Source organism: Cherax quadricarinatus, chromosome 38 (genome assembly GCF_038502225.1).
Source record: "Cherax quadricarinatus isolate ZL_2023a chromosome 38, ASM3850222v1, whole genome shotgun sequence".
NCBI lineage: Eukaryota > Metazoa > Arthropoda > Malacostraca > Decapoda > Parastacidae > Cherax > Cherax quadricarinatus.
The window spans coordinates 3790489-3812161 of record NC_091329.1 but is presented as its reverse complement, the minus strand read 5'-3'; the positions used below and the strand labels follow the sequence as shown (position 1 = coordinate 3812161).

Here is a 21673-nt window from a genome sequence, read left to right as displayed (position 1 = left end):
CACTTGTAGGATGGTAGGTGTATTGTCAGACTGAGATGAGAGATGGAGCCCGGTGCCAAGCCTGTTCACGCACTGTAGGTCTGCCGCCGAGTGAGACCGGGACAGAGGGATCACTGCCCATGTGAATCCCTATGACGTCACTCCAAGCCAAAGGCCTACGAGGGATCTCGTGTCTAAAGCACATGGAGGATACTAATATGCTATGCTATATAATACAGGGAATACAGGGATCAGCAACTATGCTGACAGCTCGGTCATGTTACGTATGTCGTCCCGACATACACTACTATCTATAGGCTGAACAGGCAGGCGGATCTGGGCTGATTCTATACAATAACAAATGCATATATAACTTAGAACTAATGGATGGTACAACATGATTTTGACGTAATGGGTGTTAACGTAATCATTACAAACTATAAGTACAAATCATTATACAATATGGATGGAATTGATCGATCGATCTGTATTCATGCACTCTACGGATTCTGAGGAAGAATAATTATATACAAAGAAGTGTTTAACAGAAAGGCAGATTCGGTGCACACAAATCTAGACTGTTAATTCTCAGAATACGGAGGGAACGTGAACACGAAAATTTCTGACAAACTGATCAGCTAATAACAAAACACACAGTTATTAATTTCATTCATCTCGGACATCTAATTATACAGACTATGTACATTTAAACCCAATTCTGCGAGGGTAAGGTTTACATATGCAGAATGGTTATCATCTCTGGGAGGATCGAATTCCTCTGCAATGGCTAACACATGCCTTGACTGAGAGAGATCTGAAGGAGTATCTACAAAAAATACAACTACAATCACTAGTGACTGTGGAATTACTAACTCGTCTGCTAGGAGTACTCAACTCGACTATTCGATACAGTAATTCTTGGCTCAATACAAAGTCACTAATGGGTACTGGTGGCTTCACAGTAAGAATAAGATCTTCCTGGAGCAGGAATCGAATCACACCAGAACACAAGGGATCGGTTCTTTGGGCAGTTTTGACATCCTCGACAGTAAATGGAGGATCTGCAGTAACTACACTAACGTGTCGCGATAAAGCATCAGCGACTACATTTGACTTGCCAGGTAAATGTTCAAAAGTGGGATTGAACTCTTGGATAGTCAAGGTCCATCTGGCTAACCTTCCAGTAGGCTGTTTGTTCTGGAATAAAGGTAACAGTTCTTCCTTACTGGAGGAAAGAACAAACTCGGTGGAGTGGATGACTCCCCCCGGTTGAAAAAATTAACGCTATAACACGCAATATGAGCAAGGGAGAACGAATCTACTATCTCAAACTGCAAACACAGGAGAAAAGAAATGAACACGGTGAACAATGCTGATATTCAATCTGAGTCGCACACAGTGACACGAGGTATCAGCTATAAAGAAACTACACTTACAAACGTTAACATGTGAAAGTTATTCGAGAAATAACTTCTTACAATGCACTGATTACTGTCAACTAGGATGGGATCACCATCTGGAACATTAGGAACAACAACAGACACTCTAGTGAGAACACTAGCTGTAACAGAGACGTCTTTCTGCAGACAGCATGTCACATCAACAAGAGATGGCATTACTAGTTGCAAGTAATCGTTTTCTGACAAGGCATCCCCTGTGGAGAAACTACTACTCGAACTAGCAGTCATTGCAGGGATAGGCTGTGCACTCAAGGCAGTCTGAGTGTCCCCGGACACTTGAGGCAACGGAACACTATCCTGCAAGTCTGAAGGTATAGGTGGAACACAGATGGGAGTGACAGAATTACTAGTGCCTGACCGCTCGGCTACGTTAATAAGTAATTCGTGGATCTATAGGAACTTAATCTGAACTTCACATTTAGCAGCACTTTAACAAATCTCAGATACAAGCTGTGAGAACAAACACATTGCTCAAGGGCTAGATATTGTCTTTCAGTCAGTAAGGGAATGTTGGTACTGTGGACTGATTCATATTGACTTTGACTGGAATGATACACTAAGTGAACGTTCAAAAGTGACTGGGACATCTTCTCAGTGAAAATACTGAAGGGCATAAGTCAAGAAAAAAATAGAGAGAATGACACAGTAAGCTTAAATGGAAAAAAATGCTTAACTATTCTGCATAAGTAATTAAAAATTGACAAGTTACACAGTAAGCAAAGAACTCACACAAGAAGAATATGCAACTTAACAAACACTGAAAATCAAGAGAACTTGTACTTTGCTCAAATCTAATATGCTCAACTTTTACTTTAAATTGAATAAATGGCACAGTGAGTTGTCTTTACTTTCAATGCAACAAGGAAAATACACAATAAAATAATAGAATGGACTCAATAAACTTGTGCAAAAATTAAAACAAACACACAATTCACTGAAATAAAAATTAAAATGACAGACAGAATAAAATACTATGCACAGAACAGAGCATAAGAAACTGCACTGTAATAAACTGTATTGCACAACACTGCATAAAATTTCCTGCAAGAAAAACTTTAATAGCAACACAATATTTGCACAAGAATTATTGCAAAATGAGTCTATGTGCAATAATAAAAATTATAACACACAAGAAAAGAAATATATCAAGGAATGAACACTTTAACTCTTAACTGCACTTAAACAACAAGCAAAAGAACAATTTACTTTAGAAGGAGAATTTAAAAATTGCACTAAGAGTGAATTTGTTCAATAAAACATGAAAAAAAATAATAGATGCAAAAAATACATAACAAAACAGAGGGTTGAACACTTACAGTGATGCAGAACACATCAACATAAACACAATACTAGAATTTTCTTGCAATGAAACGATGTGTGAAAAATTTTGTAAATATGAGCTCTTGCTGGGTCTTTTAAAAAATGGCACTATTGTCTGTGGAAATAAGACAAATTAAACACTGGCTGAATAAAGGAATATGAACACAAGAATGTTCAACACACAGGGAACAAACAAAAATACACAATTGCTAGGAAGAAAAAAAAATAACAGACAACACTGATTTGTGATGCAGAATATGAGGTGAAAAATTTACTGAGTTAATTCACTGGAATTCTGAAGTTTAAACACAAGTTCTATACTGCTCATATGTTGCACACACAACAAAGGAAACACTAAGTACTTACTTCAAGTGTGTATAAAAAGAAACACAACACAACAGATATAAAATAATACACGAAAATTAACACTGAATTAAGGAGATTAAAAGAAATTAATGCAATCAGTACATGATAAACACTGAGTCTGATCAAGAGTCACTGAATGTCACTAAGAGAAAAATTCACTGGGAACACAAAAGAAATGTCTCAACACTCGCAAATGTCTCTAAAAAAAAATATTATCGCTGTAACACTTGAAAAAAATGAGATTGATGGATTGTTTATATCGTCTTGCTGCTGTCCTCTGCACAGATGATCGTAGAATTGCGCTTAAATCGGCGAGAGACAACACACAGGAGGCTTTATAAAGATGGCGCGAACACACTCTAGCTCTTGACCCCCTATGTGGTCCTTAAAATATGGTGCTACAACCCTTAGCAGTGCACCAAAACACTGATGAGGTAGGCGAGTTGTAATGGCCGACTTTAGTTGGGTTTGTGGGTAATGGCTGAGCAAGGCGTCTGAGACCGGCAATGGTGCGACACACGTGATCGTGAGTGGCTGGGCTTATGGGTTGAACGTCGTAAGCCTCACTGAGAAAACCCACACTGCCGCAAAGATAATTCTAAGCCGACTTGCTTAAAATAAACCCACGAAATACTACAACACCACAAGGATGACAAGGAGCACTCAGAATGCTTGGAACTTGAATCACAAGCGATGAAGACTAGTCACGTGGCTTGCCTGAGTACTGGGGTAAGACACCTGGGTTAGTTGCTAGCTGGCTTATCTTAACCCTTCACACAGAATAGCTTGATAACTTCACACGAGGAGCACAGCAGGGGTGGAAGCTGGCTTGGCAGGCAAAATAATTGGATGGAGTAGGCTAGGCTGGACTGGGCTCGGTTGTTCTGACTCCCCCACCACAGACTGGAAACTGGCTTATTTTGCAAACTCGGGTCAACCCCTCGGGAGTAATGCAAAAGCAGTTAACACTAATACAAAGAGACTGACCAGTGAATAATGTAGAAGCTGGTAGAGTAGCTGGCTTGAGGTAGCTGGATGGGGTGAACCTCGGTAGGCCTACTGGTAACACGAAATGGCCGTCTTGCTGGTCGACAATTTTATCTCCAGAAATCGCTGTAATCGTCAGAATTACAGGCTCACCGCTGTCACCATTTATCGTAAAGGGTTCTTGAATGGAGATTTCGTAGGATAAGGTAGACACACTTGTAGGATGGTAGGTGTATTGTCAGACTGAGATGAGAGATGGAGCCCGGTGCCAAGCCTGTTCACGCACTGTAGGTCTGCCGCCGAGTGAGACCGGGACAGAGGGATCACTGCCCATGTGAATCCCTATGACGTCACTCCAAGCCAAAGGCCTACGAGGGATCTCGTGTCTAAAGCACATGGAGGATACTAATATGCTATGCTATATAATACAGGGAATACAGGGATCAGCAACTATGCTGACATATGCAGCACCAGTATGGAACCCACACCTGGTCAAGCGTCAGTGGCGGCTCGTGTATAGGCACTGCGAAACTGCAGCACCCCCTATTATCACTCGATATTATCGATAACATTCAATATAATGAGTTTTACTTTAATTCTTTCTTTATACGTACTTGTACATTACATAATCCTTAAGCTTAATGTCAGTAGCCATCCCCTAGTACATGAAAAAAATTACAAAAATCCTTGTATGGAACTGTGCGCTTCACAGTTCCAGCGACTTGGTGTTTGGCTGTTATGTGCATGCACACATGTCCAAGATAAGATGCTGCACGCTAGGTAGAGAGAACACTGTTGCTGATGCAGTGCCGACCCTGTTGTGCAAGTGTAAGGTAGTGTTTCTTTTTGACTCAACGACATGTGTTGTGCTTAAAAACCATGTACTATATTCTTGAATGTGATAAAGTGTAGAATTAGATGATTATTATTAACAAGTCAAAATGTTTCCACCTCGCCGGGAATTGAACCCGGGCCCTCCGCGTGTGGAGTGAGAGCTTTGCCAGCCAGGCCACGGGGTCGCACAGTTGTCAGGAAGTGTAACAATCTGGAGAGGTATGTAGTGGAGGCAGGATCCATACATGGCTTTAAGAAGAGGTATGATAAAGCTCTTGGAGCAGGGAGAGAGTGGACCTAGTAACAACCAGCAAAGAAGTGGGCCAGGAGGTATGACTCGACCCCTGCATCCACAAATAGATGAGTACAAAAATGTATGCGAGTACTCTCTCTTTCTCTTTCAAAAGTATTTTTTACAGGGTTAGGTTAAGAATTCCTATCTCTATTTACAAGCTAAGAGCTTGCACCTTATTTGAAAGCCTTTTTATTGTTATGAGATCATACAAATAATAATAATAATTATAATCATTATTTCTATAGATACATGTACAGCTTTTAGAGACCTAGCTGACATTACTGATATACCACTATACTATAGGAAGCCCTTTGTTATGTAGAGCATTTCAGACAAATTAGGTTAATTTTGTCCCCAGGGTGTGACTCATACCAGTCGGCTAACACCCAGGTACCTATTTACTACTAGGTGAACAGGAACAGCAGGTGTCTTAAGGAAGCTTGCTTAATGTTTTCACCCATACCAGGGATTGAACCACGGACCTCAGTGTGTGAGCTGAGTGCGATAGCAACCAAGTCATGGGAACAGGAGGAAATTGTATGAAAATGAATTAAATTGGAGTCAGCTGTGGGGCCAGCAATTTCATTTGGTCATCTGTCTTTATTTCATTGGTGTTGTTATGCTGTGCAAGTGTATTTCATACTTGAATCATTTTAGGAATGAAAGATCTCAGATGAAGTGACATTCTTGAGAAAGGTACAGCCAGAGTGTAGTTACACAATTGTAAACAAACCATGGTATGGGTGGGGATTGAACTCATGGCTAGTGACTCACTAGCCATGAGTTCAGTCCCCACCTGTACTTTGGTCAGAGTGTAGTTGCTGTTTGCTGCCTGCCTTTATTTAATTGTGTCTAGAGAGAGAGAAAATTATGAATTTATATTAGACAAAATAAAGGAGAAATGTAGATAGTGGAATGTGAGCTTTCAGTTATACAGCCTGTGTTGGTGCCCCAGACTTTCAACACTATTTTGATGACAGACTTAAGGTTTAAATTTAGATGTAAAAAACTCTTGATATAATGGACTAATGGGGGGGGGGGTTGGATAACCTGTATTTGTGATTGTATTGATCAAGATGAGATTGTTTTGCAGTAATTGTAACTGTAATGGAGAATTCTGTACCCAGTGGACTTAATCTGTTACATTTCCAATTCAGTTGACCCAGTAGGTTTTATCCCGTATTTCTAAACTCCGTTATATCCAGGGTTTACCTCTTTTTTTTTTTTCTTTTTTTTTTTGTTAATTTAGCATTCTTGAATCTGAATGTAAATGAAAAAAAATATAGCTGAATTATCCCAGGTAGCTTTAAATTGTTAAACATCTTTTATCTCATTTGTGACGAATATATTCACATATGTATGGAAACCCCATAGGACAATCCTGCTTCTGTTTCTGCTGCTTCAACAACCAGTACCCAGTTGATCGGGATATGTCAAAGTTACAATGGAGAGCATGGATACATGCCACAACAGCTGTCATCCCAGGAACTGCCTGAGGTTAGTATTTATCTGTATTTGTGTCAGCAATAACTTTAGTGGCTTCAGAATTTATGAGAAGTCAGTGACTTGTTAGGGGTGTCACTTATAACTTTTTCCTGGGGAATTTTGATAAGCAGCCAATGGCTTTTGCAAGGGCCCCTCCCTTCCCCTCATAAAATTTTCTGGTGGAATTCTGAGCTGCAAAAGTCTTTGCTTTGGTAATTTTATGTTGCAAGATTTTGCTTTTCAGTAGTACATTGTTCAGTTACTCTTTGGAAAAAAATCGTGTTGAATTACAGTACAGTACAGTGGTACCTCGGGATACAAACAGCACAAAACTCGAACAGTTATGTAAGCGTATATATGTAAGTGCTTTTGTAAGTGTATTTTTGGGGGTCTGAAATGGATTAATCTAATTTACATTATTCCTTATGGGAACAAATTCGTTCAGTATTGGCACTCGAACGGCCTTCTGGAATGAATCAAGTTTGTATCCCAAGGTACCACTGTATGTCAGTTTAGAGCAAATATTTACACTTTATTACTGTATTGTCAATTTGTTTTTCTTGTACGATTTGTAATCAGTTAAAATTCTTTATATTTATTGATATGAAAATTCATGTTATCTGTCATAACTTAGGACTAAATGCCACTTACAGTCCATTTGTTTAAAGGAAGCAACTGTAAAAGGTCTTGTATACGTACATAACTTCCAAACAACTTGTGCTTAAACTTCACCTGCCTTAGTATCCTAATGAAGAGTGTGACTAAATAGGTCAGTGATCTAGCATCAACATCTAAACTGTCTATATGTCTAAACTGTCCTTTCAGTTAACTTCGTTAGATACACCACACTTGTGCAGGTACCCTTTACCCAACACCTGAATACTTTTAGCAGGTACTAGAGTTTTCTTGAAAACTGGTGTTTTTCCAAGGGTTTTTATCAAATAAGATACATGTGCATCATTTGGGCATCTTTATTGAGAGATGTTCTGCTCAATAGGAGCTACATCAAGTCATTAGACTGATGAAACTCTGGTAGGTAAAATGCTTCTCAGTGAAGATATTGAGGGGTAACATATGTCTTATTCATAAACTTGTTTGTATTAGACACCTTTGATCTAAAGATACGGGATTTTTTGCATTGATCTTCCCTTTCTTGCCCATGCAGGGTACATATTGTTTTAATATCATATGATCTAGCCAATTTCCTAATGAGCAGTAAGGGTTAAATTTCATGAGAAAGTGAGACAAAGATGTACATATTCCATGAAATTAATTGGTAAAACAGCAAAATAAAGAAATTGTCTAAATTATCATTGCAGTAATTTTATTATACTTAGAGGGAAGAGTTAAACCCGTTAGGATCATACACCACTTGGGAAATGAGATGCAGTTAGGTTTGATCCAAGGAAGGGAAGGGAAAGAAAAGTAGAGTCCTTTGGTTCTAGAGCCCTCACCAGCATCAAAGAACATCCCTAGAGGGGAAAAGATTGTCTAAGAAACAGACAGTGTCCCATTGCTTGGTTGGCAGCACACTCAGCTCACATACTGAATGTCTGTGGTTCAGTCCTCAGTACGGGTAGAAATGTTGGTCGTGTTTTCTTACACCTGCTACCCCTGTTCTTCTAGCAGTAAGTAGGTACCTGCGTATTAGTTGACTGTTGTGAGTAGCATCCTACGGGGTGGTAGTATACCTTAGGGCTGGGCTGTGAAATGAACTGTGGTAGGATAACAACTAGCCTGTAAAATTTATTTGTGTAAAATAAAAATCAAAGAATACACTATACTCAGAAGACTATAAAAGATAAAGATTTTATTTCTTTGTTTTGCCAAGTACAAAGAAAGCCACTATCACGAGCCTTTTCCATCCTATGGAGAGGGAGCATGGACACGGGGGTCGTCCCTCAGTTACTAAAAACAACAGACATAGCCCCACTCCACAAAGGGGGCAGTAAAGCAACAGCAAAGAACTACAGACCAATAGCACTAACATCCCATATCATAAAAATCTTTGAAAGGGTCCTAAGAAGCAAGATCACCACCCATCTAGAAACCCATCAGTTACACAACCCAGGGCAACATGGGTTTAGAACAGGTCGCTCCTGTCTGTCTCAACTACTGGATCACTACGACAAGGTCCTAAATGCACTAGAAGACAAAAAGAATGCAGATGTAATATATACAGACTTTGCAAAAGCCTTCGACAAGTGTGACCATGGCGTAATAGCGCACAAAATGCGCGCTAAAGGAATAACAGGAAAAGTCGGTCGATGGATCTATAATTTCCTCACTAACAGAACACAGAGAGTAGTCGTCAACAGAGTAAAGTCCGAGGCAGCTACGGTGAAAAGCTCTGTCCCACAAGGCACAGTACTAGCTCCCATCTTGTTCCTCATCCTCATATCCGACATAGACAAGGATGTCAGCCACAGCACCGTGTCTTCCTTTGCAGATGACACCCGAATCTGCATGACAGTGTCTTCCATTGCAGACACTGAAAGGCTCCAGGCGGACATCAACCAAATCTTTCAGTGGGCTGCAGAAAACAATATGAAGTTCAACGATGAGAAATTTCAATTACTCAGATATGGTAAACATGAGGAAATTAAATCTTCATCAGAGTACAAAACAAATTCTGGCCACAAAATAGAGCGAAACACCAACGTCAAAGACCTAGGAGTGATTATGTCGGAGGATCTCACCTTCAAGGACCATAACATTGTATCAATCGCATCTGCTAGAAAAATGACAGGATGGATAATGAGAACCTTCAAAACTAGGGAGGCCAAGCCCATGATGACACTCTTCAGGTCACTTGTTCTATCTAGGCTGGAATATTGCTGCACTCTAACAGCACCTTTCAAGGCAGGTGAAATTGCCGACCTAGAAAATGTACAGAGAACTTTCACGGCGCGCATAACGGAGATAAAACACCTCAATTACTGGGAGCGCTTGAGGTTTCTAAACCTGTATTCCCTGGAACGCAGGAGGGAGAGATACATGATTATATACACCTGGAAAATCCTAGAGGGACTAGTACCAAACTTGCACACGAAAATCACTCACTACGAAAGCAAAAGACTTGGCAGACGATGCACCATCCCCCCAATGAAAAGCAGGGGTGTCACTAGCACGTTAAGAGACCATACAATAAGTGTCAGGGGCCCGAGACTGTTCAACTGCCTCCCAGCACACATAAGGGGGATTACCAACAGACCCCTGGCAGTCTTCAAGCTGGCACTGGACAAGCAACTAAAGTCAGTTCCTGATCAGCCGGGCTGTGGCTCGTACGTTGGTTTGCGTGCAGCCAGCAGCAACAGCCTGGTTGATCAGGCGCTGATCCACCAGGAGGCCTGGTCACAGACCGGGCCGCGGGGGCGTTGACCCCCGAAACTCTCTCCAGGTAAACTCCAGGTAATCATGTCGAGGCATTTCAGGCAGACTAATCCTAGTACAGTACGTAATAACTACTTAAATCTAGACAAGATAAGAGTGGTTAATTTGTATTAGAGTATTTAATTTTAACCCTTTGATTGTTTCGGTCGTATATATATGTCTTATGAGCCAATGTGTTTGACGTATATATACTCAAAAATTCTAGCGGCTTCAAATCGAGCAGGAGAAAGCTGGTAGGCCCACACGTAAGAGAATGGATCTGTGTGGTCAGTGTGCACTGTATAAAAAAAATCCTGCAGCACACAGTGTATAATGAGAGAAAAAACTCCAACCATGTTTCTGGATTAAAATGCTGAACTTGAGATGTATTTTTTTATAGTATTTATGGTTGTATTCTCGTTTTCTTGGTCTCATTTGATAGAATGAAAAACATATTACAGAAATGGAGATGATTTTGGTTGGTTTTACTATGAAAAGGACCTTGAAATGGAGCTCAAAGTAGGGGAAATGTTTGATTTTTGCCAATGTTCATGCATAAACAAATGACGTCATTGTCCAATAAATGTCCAACTAGCCATTCTAATATGCAGTCATGAATGGGCTGACATTATTTATACAATTATTACAATATTGCAGTAGTCTGCATAACAGTAAATCTTTTGTTTTTTGTTTGAATAAAAATTCAAAATAGAAAGCAAGAGTAATATCAGAGGGGCCTGGAGACGTGACTAATGACAAAAAAAATGTTATTTTAGAGCCAGGAATGTCTGCATTGTTCATTCTGGATCCTATTTTGAAATTGGCATATTTTTTTAATTTGCATTAAATTGGCCAAATTGCCAATTTCTGACCACTTTCTTGGGTAGTTAAAATTGGTAAATGGGCAGTTTCTTGTGCTCAGTCGATAGAACAAATGGAGTTCTAAAGAAATAGCTATGAGTTTGGTCGACTAGAACAATGGAATTAGCTGACAATAAGGCTCAAAGTGGGCGAAATAGCCTATTCGTAAATATCGCTGAGGTCGCTAACTTTGCAAGAGCGTAATTCCATAAGTTTTCCATCAAATTTCGTACTTTTGGTGTCATTATCATCAGGAAAAGATTCTATATCATTTCATAAGAAAAAAATAATTTTTTTTTCGAATATTTTGCGACACCAGGAGACACCTCAGGATTTGGGTTTGCGACAGTCAAAGGGTTAATGCTAATGGGAGGTAGCCAAGGTGGAGGTTTATAAGAACAATAATCTTGAAAGTTGCACATATTACAATAAACAATATTACAAATAATGGTTCAAACAGTAATATTTCATGGATTGGCAGATGTTTAATAGACTAGAGGTCATAAAATATAATATTGGGAGAGTTGCTTCAAACTGATTAGAAGTTGTTTAGGTTGGTTTGGTCAATATTGAAAGATGAGATGATTTTTAAGCAAAGTCCTAAATTTTTAAGTAGTCAGGGGATCCTTTGCTGATTCAGATAGTGAATTCCAGATCTTCGGGCCCTTTATATGCATTGTATTTTTGCATAGTGTGAGACTGACACAAGGGATGTTGAAGAGTGCCTTATACCTTGTACATATTGTGACTGTGTTTTGTTGTAGCTGTCAAGGAGAAGTTTAAGTGGAGGGTTTATATTGGAGAGGCCAGGAGAGGCATTTTGCCAAAAATACAACACAGATTATGAGATACTGTATATGATTACTTTACTGTTGCTTCTGTTCTTGGTCTTCTTGACCCCCTATTTACAGTACTCATTTTCTCATTCTTCAGTCTTGCCAACCTCTTATAAAAAATACTGTGTTTATTTCTTAAAGTTTAATTTTTTTTTTTTTTGCTATCCTCTTCTTTATAGTACGTTCTTTTAATTCAACAAAAGCATACTAAAGGGTAAATTTCTCCTTATTCTATTGCATGCATTTAATATGGTGTACACTTATTTTAAAATAAAAGAAGTACATAATATCCCTAACTGTTTTGAACCTCAGAAATCATCCCCTTCCCCTCCATGTTCTCATATCTGTTTTAAAATGATTAATTTCTTTTCAGGATAAAGATGAGAACCAGGATCCAAGTGATGAGAATGCAGATATTTTGGACATCTCCTGTAGTGGTGAACAACAAAGTTTTGCCAACTTAGCCTTCCAGAATGATTCTGATGATACTAGTGATGGAGAATTAATCATTGTAGACGAAGGTGATAATTTAAAAGCCACAGGTGATAACTCAGCTTTTGATGTAGAAACACCCACTGCAGCTGCAGATAATGAACAAGATGCTCTTCTAGGCATTCGTCGCAGGAATGGTACCCGTAGTGAGGCCCAGCAGAAGATGGAGGATGGTAAGCATTGGCTTCTTAACAATCTGATGTTCATTAACACTGTATCAAGTGTGATATCATTGAACTCTGTTGATGAAGCTTACAAAGCATACTGCAAGGAAACTGGTAAAGAACCTTTAACAACCCCAGTACTTGCACGTCTTATAAGATGTTTATTCCCGAAGGCCCTGAAGTGCCGTCTAGGATCTCGTGGTAGTCAGAAAATTCACTACCGAAGCTTACAGTTGAAGACAATTTTAACAGCACTTTCAAAGCCTTCTGGTCACATGCCAGAGACCCTTAAAAACTTAAGTGGCATTAATGGAACTGCTTCAGCTAGTAAATCTGTAAATGCTGACTGTGTGGATATTGCAGATGAGAAGATATCAAACATGCCAGAGCAAATGGAGGCTCAAGCTAAGGATTCAAGTGAGCAGAAGAAGAATCTGAGTGACCCAGGTGATTCCACTGAAAGTGTTGCTAGGCAGCAACCTAAAGTGAATATGTCTGCCATAGATGACAAACAAGTTGACAGTAAGTCTGTTGTAGATGACAAAGAAATTGACAGGAAACCACATGTAGATGATAAAGAAGTTGACAACCAGTCTGCTGCAGAAGCTGACAGACTAGATCAAGTTATTTCTGAATCATCTACTCAGAGGAATTTAGCAGCACAGATTTCAGCTGATGATAAGGAAGGCTGTGAAACTGCTGCCCAAAGACTCTCACAAGTACTGAAGTGGATTTCAAACCAAGGTCGCAAGGATTTTCTGCTGCGTGAATTTGCTCATAGTGCATCATGCCAAGCAACATCATGCACACCTGTGTGCCTAATGTTTCGTCGTGTTCGTCGTCATGTTGTAGCTGCCCGCCATTCATGCTTTGTGTTGCGCTTATATTCAGGCCTCTTGCGCATGCATGTTTCTTCGTGTAATAATTCTGAATGTGGTCTGCCTGCTTGTCCTGCACTGAGAGCCACCAAAGCTATCAAACGTTCTCTTGGACAGCAAGAGAGTTCATCAAAGCGAACTGCTGTGCAGATTTCAAGTGGCATAAGGCACCCTTCAACGTTAGCATTAACTCCTCGATCTCCGGAAACATCGTTACCAGGATCGCCAGTAAACTCTCCTCCAGTAAGTCCTGAGCCTATCACATTTAGAGATTCATTATGGCCAACACAGCCAGGCCAGGTACAGTATGTGATTGTACCTGTTATGCCAGTCATGATGCCTTTCTCAGACAACCGTGGAGCCTGATCATGTCATCTGCATTCCGAGAGGTTATTTGGGTTAATTACGTATTACGATTTTTATAATTCACTGAGATTTGTTAAAAAGAAGATGCTACACGTAATTAAAAAGATTAAAACATTGAAACTTAAGTAAACCATCTATTTGATTTGAAATATGCTTTTGTAATACAGTAGGACCCCCATATCCGTAGGGGTTATGTTCCAAGGACCTGCTGCAGATACCGAAACAGCGGATATTAGCGAACCCTGTATATAAGTCATTTTTCATTGACATATACCTGTTATAATGTTTAATTGATAAATTATATGCAGTAACTCAAGAATTAGTACTTTTTAACTGATAAGAAACAATTCATAGCTTCTCTTTGAACTTTGAGGTCATTATTAAGCAAAATTAAGGGTTAACTGAAACAGCGGATACCGCACTTGCGGATATGGGGGTCCTACTGTAGTATCCAAATGTGCTCTTTTATTTTCTTCTTATATAAGTGTATTGCTATTACACTAAAGTAAATTCCAAATCAAATAGTCATTATATTTGATTTGGAATTTACTTTAGTAATAATACCAGTATCCACATGTGTTTTGAAGAAGTATGTTTTCAGTTGTAAAAATTTGCTTAACCCTAAACTGTCCAAACGTAGATCTACGTTTTTTTCCTTTCTTTCTTATGGAGAAAATCAAGGTTGGAGTACTACGTGCGCAATCGTAGACCTACGTTTGGACAGGTTAAGGGTGGAATGTAACTGTAGAGATTTTGTTATTTATCACAAAAACATTTTGGAAATACAGTAGAATGCAAAAAACCCAGGTTGCTCTTTTAAAGCATAAATTATTATTATTATAATCATAACTAAGTGCTAAACCCATTAAAGCATGAATACAGTATTCAGTGTCTTTTCAGTCATTGCTGTAGTAGATGCCTACTAAAAAATTAAAATTTTATAATACTGCATAAACACTAATCTTAGTGTATCAGAGCATCTGAGCTGTGAAGTTCAGTGTTTGGTTAAAAAGAGGAAGATGTACTGTTTTTCTTCTTTGTAGCATTTAACTGGGACATAAACAAGGTTTTGCAGTTTTTATTATACTTTTTATGTCTTATTGGCAGAGTTTGCTGAAACTTTTATCAGTGCCATGCATTACTGCAGATTTTTTTTTTTTTTTTAAAGAATCTAAAAATTTCCTTAAAAAATACTATGCCATTACCTAATTTTAACCCTTAAACTGTCCAAACGTAGATCTACGTTTACACGCGTAGCGCTCCAACCTTGATTTTCTCCACAGGAAACAATGTAAAAAAAAATAGATCTACGTTTGGAGTGCTACGCGAGCAAACGTGCATCTACGTTTGGACAGTTTAAGGGTTAAATTTCAAGGTTTCAGGAAGAGAATTATGAAAAAAAATTATAAAATATTACAGTTATCTTAATGTCTCCTGCAGTCACAAATAGACATTATAGTGAGTTACTCATACAATTGTCATAGTGTGCTGCACGATGTGTACAGTTTTATTTTGCTTTACATTATCATAGGATCTTCATTTTACATTACGTTTACATTATCATAGGAGCTACAGTGATATTGAAGTTGTATTTCATAATTAAATAATGGTTTGTTTGATAAGTAATAATATTTTTATTTTAACAGCAAATATATGGATTATTTGTTATAATATACTTATTTTATTTTTTCATAAAATCACAGTTGTGATATTAAGAGTAAGGTTAATATACTACGTGAGAGTCATATTAGCCTCACAGATGTTTTAATAATTTATTTTTGCTGCCTGAGCTTTGGACAGAGCAGATATTGTTTCATTGGCTGTCCATAATTGTTTTTTGTTTCAGAGCTTTGACTTGGCACTCTTAAGAGTTTGAGATGAAGATTCACGTATGTTAATTCCTGTTGACAAGAAAGTCAACATAGCTGGGGTTGAATTACAGATAAATAATTGATTGTGTCTGAGAGATAAGTTGCTGCCCATTTTACATAAAAAAATACCATCTTTCTAGCATGGGCCAAACATTTAGTATGTTCTTCATTGGAAGAGAGTATCAGTGATACAGAAGGTCGCAGAGACTTGTGACCGAATGTTGAGCTGGGTACATCAGGTTCTTTTGTGAGCAATTCTTCTGGAAGATTAGTACATTTATCTAAGTACCGTAATGTATTATACTTCGGTTCATGTTTGAAATACGTATGTTCATGGGGATGGAAGAGGAAAAGTTAAGAAAAGATATTTTATCTCCCACAAAGTAGTACAGGTCCACATCCCTTTATCAGAAACCCTTGGGGTCAGTAGTGTTTCAGATTTCAGAATTTTTCGAATTTCAGAACGAAGGTGGGGTCTAGGGCAGCATCCCTTAATCAAACATTAACACTGCAGCAAAAATGTATGAATACTCACATTAAGTGGGATAAATAAAGACTACAAATGCTACTATGGTTTATTTATAGAGTAATATATTGATTAATGAATTTTTTTTTTTTTTTTTTTTTTCAACAAGTCGGTCGTCTCCCACCGAGGCAGGGAAATAATGGGATAATTATAGACACAATCACAATGTAAAAAGCAAAAACAAAATATCAGCGAACAGCAGATGTACGTTTGAACACTACAAGCGCTGATACACAACTGACACCTGCCACTCTGGCTGTTGGTGTTGGGTCATGCTGCTACATGGTGGCATTGGAGTTATGTTGAGATGACTGACGCTCCACGCTCCACGAAAAAACTTCGGTTTTCGGAACTTTTCGAATTTCAGAATTTTGGAAAAAGGGATATGGACTTGTACATAGTATTGAAATAGGCACCTTGCAGGACATCCAAATTTGAGCACCATGGATAGCAGTTTTCATTTATGTGATGAATGGTTTAGAAAACCGACACAACTCTCACTATGTACATTTCCCAGATTACAAAACCTAGGCAAACCAGTTCTATTCCTGTGAAAAATCCATTGTCACTGATTGCTTGAGTAGAATGGCACTGTTGTTGCCTGTTCCTGCAGTTTCCTCTTATTGATAATCTACCCGATATTGCCAGAGCCTCAGGAATAAATGATTCGTGGTTTGGATACACTAACTGAGATGGATTTTGAAGTAGCTTATGTACAGGCTAATTGATTATGCTCTTTAGGGTGATCATCCTTTCATTTATTTACTGTGCAGGCAGAGGAACTTGTATTCGGGGTCATACACAAGACATGTCTGTTTCTTGAGCTATAGTCCCAGGGTTTGTGGATGATAAAATTTTTGGCTTTGCGACAGGGATGCTTTGCTTTGTTTACCTTGTTTTCCCTACAGTATGGCAACCTGGCAATCTATATATGCATTGGGGGATGGTTGTGACTGTGTGTTCACATCACTTTTTTCCTGTGTAGACAATCCTATGATTTTGACTGTACCTAAGCAATTATTTTGATGCTGTGGCAGAGGAGACTGTCCATGTTATTTGTATGGCAATAAATATCTGAATACATCCATTGATATCCATGTTGTATGGTCAAGGTGACTAAGATATATTTCCAGTGAATCATTGCAAAGCTAGTGGTTGTGAATACATCTGAATCTTTGCAGTCTAGTTATTCTTATGATTTTTCAGGCTGAATGAGTAGCAAATTCTTTGTTGGTCTATGATAATGTTGCTGGGCTGTCAGAAAGACCTTTGACCTATTAACCCTTTCAGGGTCCGTCCCGTAGATCTACGGCTTTACGTTCAGGGTCCAAACCGTAGATCTACGCCATGAGCTCAGCTCACTCTGATAAACTGTGAGTGGTACATTTGGGCCTAGATATGAGAGAATACATTTATGTGGTATGTGTGCACCACATAAAACAGATCCTGCAGCACACTGTGTATAATGAGAGAAAAAAAATGAAATCATGATTTTTCGATTAAAACAGCAACTTTGCAGTGTTTTTTCGTATGTTTTTTATAGTTGTATTTGCGATTTCTTGGTCTCATTTGATAGAATGGAAGACATATTACAGAAATAGAGATGATTTTGATTGGTTTTAGCATTGGAAATGGCTTGAAACTGAGCTCAAAGTAGCGGAAATGTTAAATTTTTGCCGATGTTCAAGAGTAAACAAACGACCTCACACGTCTAATACACGTCAGCTGGTGGGTCTAATATACATTCACAAATATGGTGATGATATTTATACAATTATTACAGTATTGCATAACAGTAAATCTTCTATTTTTTGGTGTGAATAAAAATTCATTATGTGAATAAAAAATCAAAATGGAATTTATTTGTAAAGCCTCAAAACATAACTAATGAACAGAGGAAATGTTAGTTTAGTGCAAGGAATGCCTACATTGTTCATTCTGGACCCTATTTTGAAATTGGAATATTTTGAACTTTGTGTTAAATTGGCCAAATTAACAATTTCCGATCACTTTATTTTGTAGTTGAAACAGTTGATTTGGCGATTTCTTGTGCTCAATCGATAGAATAGAAGTAATACTAGTGAAATAGCTAAGAATTTGGTTGTTTGGAATAATGTAATTGGCCTAAAATGGGAGTCAAAGTCGGCAAAATCGCCGATTCGTAAATATCGCTGACACATCAAAATTCGCGAGAGCATAATTTCGTCAATTTTCCACCAAATTTCGTACTTTTTGTTTTATTACCTTCACAAAAAGATTCTCTACGATTTCATAAGAAAAAATAACAAATTTTTTTTTTGAAAATTCTTGGACACTGGTGCGTGACTCCAGATTTGGGCCTTGGACCCTGAAAGGGTTAATCTTAGTATGTATCAGCAAACATATTGTGTTTATGCATTTACTGTGTCCGGTGTCTACCCATTAACATTAGAGGTGTTAAAAGAGATTCAGGTGGTTGTTATATTTTATTTGAGGAAAGAAATACGTATATAGTATATATATGTGGCATTTCTTGGTTTATTGTGATGGTTGTTGGGGTGGTAATGTGTATACTTTCTGCTGGGTAGTGAAGCTGGATTTTACTGCAATTGTGGTGTTTGCTATGGTGCATGTGTTTCATACTATGGCATGTGCAGAGCTGGAGACCGTCAGGCTAAGCATTTCGCAGAGTATTGGTAAATGGTTTCTAGAGTTGGCCATCATGGCTTGGATAGAGCATGATGTTTTTTGATGGATTATGGATAGAACCTGTTATGTGTGATGTTAGTCATATATTTCTGTATGGCATGTATACTTGCATTCCAAGCAGTATTACCATGGAGGTAAAGACACATAGTTCAATACACTTATTGAGGAAATGTTTCACAGTCCTAGGACTGAAGAAGTCACTTGTGGCAAAACATTTCCTCAATGAATATCTTGAACCGTGCATATGTTTCTTTATCACATGATGTCAGTATCGCCATACCTTTCCAGTCATTACCCTGGAGGACATACTGGGTTGGAATATCAGATTTATAGTGATACAGAAAGTAATTTATCATGCAGTATACTGTACTCCTGCTTAAGTATTCACAGATTTCTTCCCTGGTTAAGTAGAGCACTGTCTTAGCAACTGATTAGAGAGTAGTGTTTTACTACCATCCTGGTATATGTAAGAGTGTAGTGTGAGAGTAGTTTTGTATAAAGTATGTGATTTTTTGACTTCCTGGATCCCTTGTATTTCAGCCTGATGTTAAAGTTAGCATTAGCATGTAAATTTTATTGGCAGTGTTTGAATGTCAACTTATAGGAGCAGTACAAGGTTGTATGAGCCTCTGCTGTCATCTACTGCGATGTGACTTTGAGTGTATTATTTGATTTATAAAGGTACACCTGTATCTGGAGTTTACCTGGAGAGAGTTCCGGGGGTCAACGCCCCCACGGCCCGGTCTGTGACCAGGCCTCCTGGTGGATCAGAGCCTGATCAACCAGGCTGTTACTACTGGCTGCACACAGACCAACGTACGAGCCACAGCCCGGCTGGTCAGGTACCGACTTTAGGTGCTTGTCCAGTGCCAGCTTGAAGACTGCCAGGGATCTGTTGGTAATCCCTGTCGGCTACTGCGATGTGACGAGTGTATTATTTGATTTATAAAGGTACATCTGTAATGGGGATTTTCTTTCTTTTTTGGTCACCTTGCCTTGGTGGGAGACAGCCGACTTGTTAAAAAAAAAAAAAACTGTAATGGATAAGCAACACCTTTGATTCATATGACCCACGTCATTATAAGAAAATTTGTAAGAATTTTTCATGGGACATTTTTTTATTTGTGGGGGAACAATTAGATGTCAACTGACATAGTATATTTTTGTTCTGTATTGTGATATTTAAGGGCCCATCTCCCATGGTGTGTATCATACTTTTCTTAATTAAAAAACTTTACATAATTTTAGTTAAGTAAGTAGCATAAGTAAATTGAAAAGAATGATCCTAAATATGGCATTGCAATACTTGAATGTGGTTTGATTTTTTCTGGTAGTATTTTGGAAATGTTAGACTAAGATTTTAAGTACAGTATAGCACATTTACAGTACAGTAATGATAATCACGTAAATTTTAAAAACTAAGTAGTAGAATAAAACGTATCTTAATTGTAGCTGCTATATTAAAATTAGAAAGTAAAAGGTAAACTTAAGGATAATCTTAACTGCATATAAGATACAATATATTTCTGCAGTTGGACCACAATGAAAGTTAACAAATTCCAAACACTTTCATGATATGTCAGTCATTCTCAATGCTTAAGAATTAGTAGAAGTTTATGGGTTGGCCAAACCAGGCACCCCTGAAAAGATGCCTAAGAGCTAACAGAATCAGGTCAGGTCAAGTGTGACTTGTTCTGCCGACATATCGTAAAACTTCCGCACACTGTAATAATAATGAATACATCTAACGTATGTAGTCCTTGATTTATAAGCTGGACGTATTCATTACTAATAAATTGTATGAAAGGTTTATTCTGTATTAACATCATCACTAATTCAACTGATAACTATTTGACTTGTCACTGCTTTTCTGTATACAGTATCTTTTTTGTCATAGGAACTTGATCACTTCTAACATATACGTACAGGAATGAGATCAACAATATATACTGTATAAATGAGAGTGAATTGTAAAACTTGGGTGACAACCTAACAAAATGTACATAGTTCAGGTGAGTGTGGAAATGGCATCAGGTAGAGCTCTTCTCCAGGTGCATACGCACTTATGCACTTGATGGCTGTGTCATGAGGTGGGTTTGGCTTAATTTAGTCAAGTATGAGGTGTGCCAGTGTTAACAATATGTTAGAGCTTCCAGCATTTTAATAAACAGTGTAAGTGACAGCAATGAATGAAACTTCCAGGCTTTTTCACCATCTGAAGTTGGGTGTTCTACCCCTTTTCAATTCATCACAGAGTTATGTGTGTGACATGGGTGGTGTTCAGGTCATCCCTATTGCAGGTGTACTTGTGTTGACTCACATAGATAGACTCCTGCATGTTTTCCTGACATACTTTTTGGTACACTATCCACAAGGGATGGAGTAGAGACACCTGCTGTTGAAATAAGGGGGTGTAGACTATACTCTTACTAAGGTCCTTGTACACTGTCTTTGTGGACTCTGTGTCTAGAAATATGTAGGGGAGACAGTCAGGAGTCTATGTCCACCTGAATGAACTTAACTATGCCTGCAACAGGGGCAACCTGTGTCTTACACAGGAATTCCATGAAACACATGATCAATTGGAAAGAGTTGCAACTTGTCATCATAAAACCCTGACTTTAGGTATCAACAATATAAACCTCATTAATTGCTGTCACTGACAAAGTGGGTCAAAACTCCAGAAACTAACATATCAAAAACACTGGCATACCTGAGCTCGACCAAGGTCACCTCATGACACAGCCATCAGGTGATCTCATGGGCTACCTGATGCCATCTCTGTATCAGTATGCCTCACTTTTTCTCTGTCTAGATATACTGTTATTCTCAACCCTGAGTATGTTATAAGTGATCAAGGTTCCAGGACCAAAATGTTTTGCCAAGAACTGTC

The 21673-nt window shown here is 38.4% G+C and overlaps 1 protein-coding gene across 2 annotated transcripts in view; it reads left to right on the top strand.

Moving 5' to 3' along the window:
• LOC128692985 (uncharacterized) overlaps positions 1-15366 on the top strand; it is a 42326-nt gene extending 26960 nt beyond the window's left edge. For both annotated transcript variants that reach the window (XM_070092019.1, XM_053782403.2), the window contains exons 2-3: positions 6616-6738; positions 12169-15366. In XM_070092019.1, the coding sequence (XP_069948120.1) occupies positions 6703-6738; positions 12169-13695 (1563 nt within the window). In that variant the 5' untranslated portion in view covers positions 6616-6702 and the 3' untranslated portion in view covers positions 13696-15366. The remainder of the gene's footprint in view (positions 1-6615; positions 6739-12168) is intronic.
• Positions 15367-21673: the final 6307 nt, after the last annotated feature.